General features: G+C 61.5%; 1 protein-coding gene across 1 annotated transcript in view; it reads left to right on the top strand.

Annotated features, from left to right (window-relative positions):
* TTC7B (tetratricopeptide repeat domain 7B) overlaps positions 1–2,518 on the top strand; it is a gene marked incomplete at its 3' end in the record, with an annotated part of 200,850 nt that extends 198,332 nt beyond the window's left edge. Inside the window, exon 21 of the mRNA XM_015571299.1 lies at positions 2,330–2,518. Coding sequence (XP_015426785.1) covers positions 2,330–2,518 — 189 coding nt within the window. The remainder of the gene's footprint in view (positions 1–2,329) is intronic.
* Between the last annotated feature and the right edge of the window lie 2 nt (positions 2,519–2,520).

Raw genomic sequence — 2,520 nt, forward strand, 5'->3', positions numbered from 1 at the left:
CCACCGCCTCTGGCCCACCCGCCAGCACCGCTCGCCCCAAGCAGTGGCCGGACCCCAGCCAGAGCTTGTTCTGGTTGATTCCTTGTGTGACTGGTTTCTGAGCTGCGCCTGGCTCGCCGGGGCACTGAGGGGCCGAGTTTCATTCCCTTGCCCAGCCCGAGCTGGCAGCCTCTGGCAAGTCTGTGATGCCTCCCGGGCAGCTCTAGCTTTCGGCATATTCCCGCTAACCAGATTGCTCAGGAAGCTTCAGGGTCACCGGGGGGCGCAGCCTGTTCCTAGCTCGGCATGTGGGTTCAGGCGGGACATCCAAGCCCACAGGAGCCCCGAAACACGAGACCCACAGGCTCCTGGCTGCCCAGCGCTGAGGGTGATGGGCAGACTAGCCCTTCGGCTGGTTCTCTGCCAGCTTGTGGGGGGCAGGTAGACTTACCCCTGCCATAGACCCTCTGGCACCCCATGGTAAGCTGCACCCAGATCCAGCAGCTGGCCCCGTTCCAAGTAAAATGCCCAGCACAAGGACTGGTGGCCTTGTTGCCACTCCTGCAAGGGGGCGGGGGGCTGGGGGGGGGATTGCAAGTCATTGCTGCTGAGAATGGTGGCCTCTGTCTCACTCTCGCTGGGCCGAGGCCCTGCTCCTCCTGGGCCTGCATCTTCTTGGTCCACTTGGTGGCTAACAGGACCCCCCGGTCCTTTGGCACCTGTAGCCATCCCAGGCCTCAAAATCACAGCCAGTCTGAGGGTATGAACGGGGGCAAATCTGTGCCCTGGAGGGGAGCCACTTCTCAGCCATGAGCGGGACAAGGAGCGGCAGCCAGTGGCCGGAGAAATGAAAAGGAAGAGACAGCGGGGCAGCTGCCCATCTGCTGCTGCTCAGATGTAACTGGGTTAGTGCCTCAGGGGCTCCGGGCTTGTCTCTTAAAGCGGCAGAAGCCAGAAGCGGCAGAGGCGGTGGCAGGCCGGTGAGAACGGGCCTTGGGGCTCAGGCAGCCCCGGGCTGGCCAGCAGCTCCACACTCATTGGCTCTGCGACCCTGGGCAAGACACTTGGCCTTTCTGCACCTTGTCTCCTTGAATCTAAAGAGGTGGCCATGTGAACACGTGCCCAGTGTGGTGTGACCTCAATTACAGTTTCTACTTGCAGCCAAGTAACCAAAGAGGCCTCTTTCCATCCTGCCAAGTGGCGTGTCCCCCTCACCCCCTTGCCAAGCACACTCCATGTGTCTCCCTGCCGCGTAGAGCCAGCCACTCAGAAAAGGTGGCCTGCATTCGGCACTTTAGACGCCCTGAGAAAGCCACGCCTCGGGGGTGTGATGGGGCTCCTCTGTCATCTTTTCGCCCACTGCTGGCTGCCAGCACCCAGAACCCCTCCCGCCCTCGCTTCTCTGCTGGGTAAGTGGGAATGTTCTAGAGGGAGCTCCAGCTGATTACCTCCCCCGGAAGAAAGAGGCAGGAACTCATTCGCCCTCACATCCTGTTGACTGCAACCTGGGCAGGTGGCCTCCATTCTCCCGCCTGCCCTGCAAGGTTGGGAAGTGAGGGTGTCGCGCTCTCGGGGAGAGCACCACCGAGGAGCTGGATGTGCTTGCTCCACCCTCCCCCCGCCCCCGCCATCCCCACTCCTCCTAGATGGATTTCAGGCAGTGAGGAGGTGGGAAGGCGGTGGGAGGGCCGCCCTGGCCGCTGGGGCAGCTAGCTGTGTAGCTGTGTGACTCTCACCTGCAGACGGGGAGGAACCCTGGTGCCTGCGGATAGTTCGCTGCGTCAGGTGCTCCTCCACTGCGGGCTCTTTCTCCGCAGCAATAAGAGCAGGCTGCACGCCAGGTGCCCGCACCCATGTGAACGTGCCTTGGGGGCTCCCCAGATGAACTGAATGAGCTAACATAGGCACTTAGAACCGTGCCTGGTGTCATCAACACCACGAAAGCATCTGCTGTGTCACTGCTAACAGTTTCCCTGCCAGGAAGCCCCAGGCCGTGCTGGTTGTGGGTCACCCCGCCCCCCACTTTTGGGGCAGGTGTCAGTTGGTACATACAGGACGGCCCCCTGGGTCAGAACAGACCGTGCAGCTCCCATTGGTCCACTCCCGGTGTTAAATATTCAGATGAACTGTGTGAAATGGCTTATTTCTCATGCAAAAGCGGCTGGATGTCAGCACTTACCCAGTTCAGGCAGCTGCTCTGGCCGTTGCCCCCGAGTGCAGGAGAACTTGAGCTCGTTGTGTGCCCAGCCTAAGCAGACACATGCCTGCCTCCAAGGGACTTGCTGAAACCCAAGGACAGATGGGAGCCCTGAGCTGACTGTCTGTCTGTCTGTCTGTCTGATGCCCACAGGCCCTGATCCTTCATCAGCTGCGCCGCTACAGCCTCGCGGAGAAGATACTCCGGGACGCGGTGCAGGTGAACTCCACGGCCCATGAGGTCTGGAACGGGCTGGGCGAGGTCCTCCAGGCGCAAGGCAATGACACAGCCGCCACCGAGTGCTTCCTGATGGCCTTGGAGCTGGAGGCCAGCAGCCCCGCCGT

Source organism: Myotis davidii, unplaced genomic scaffold (assembly GCF_000327345.1).
Source record: "Myotis davidii unplaced genomic scaffold, ASM32734v1 scaffold732, whole genome shotgun sequence".
NCBI classification, from domain to species: domain Eukaryota; kingdom Metazoa; phylum Chordata; class Mammalia; order Chiroptera; family Vespertilionidae; genus Myotis; species Myotis davidii.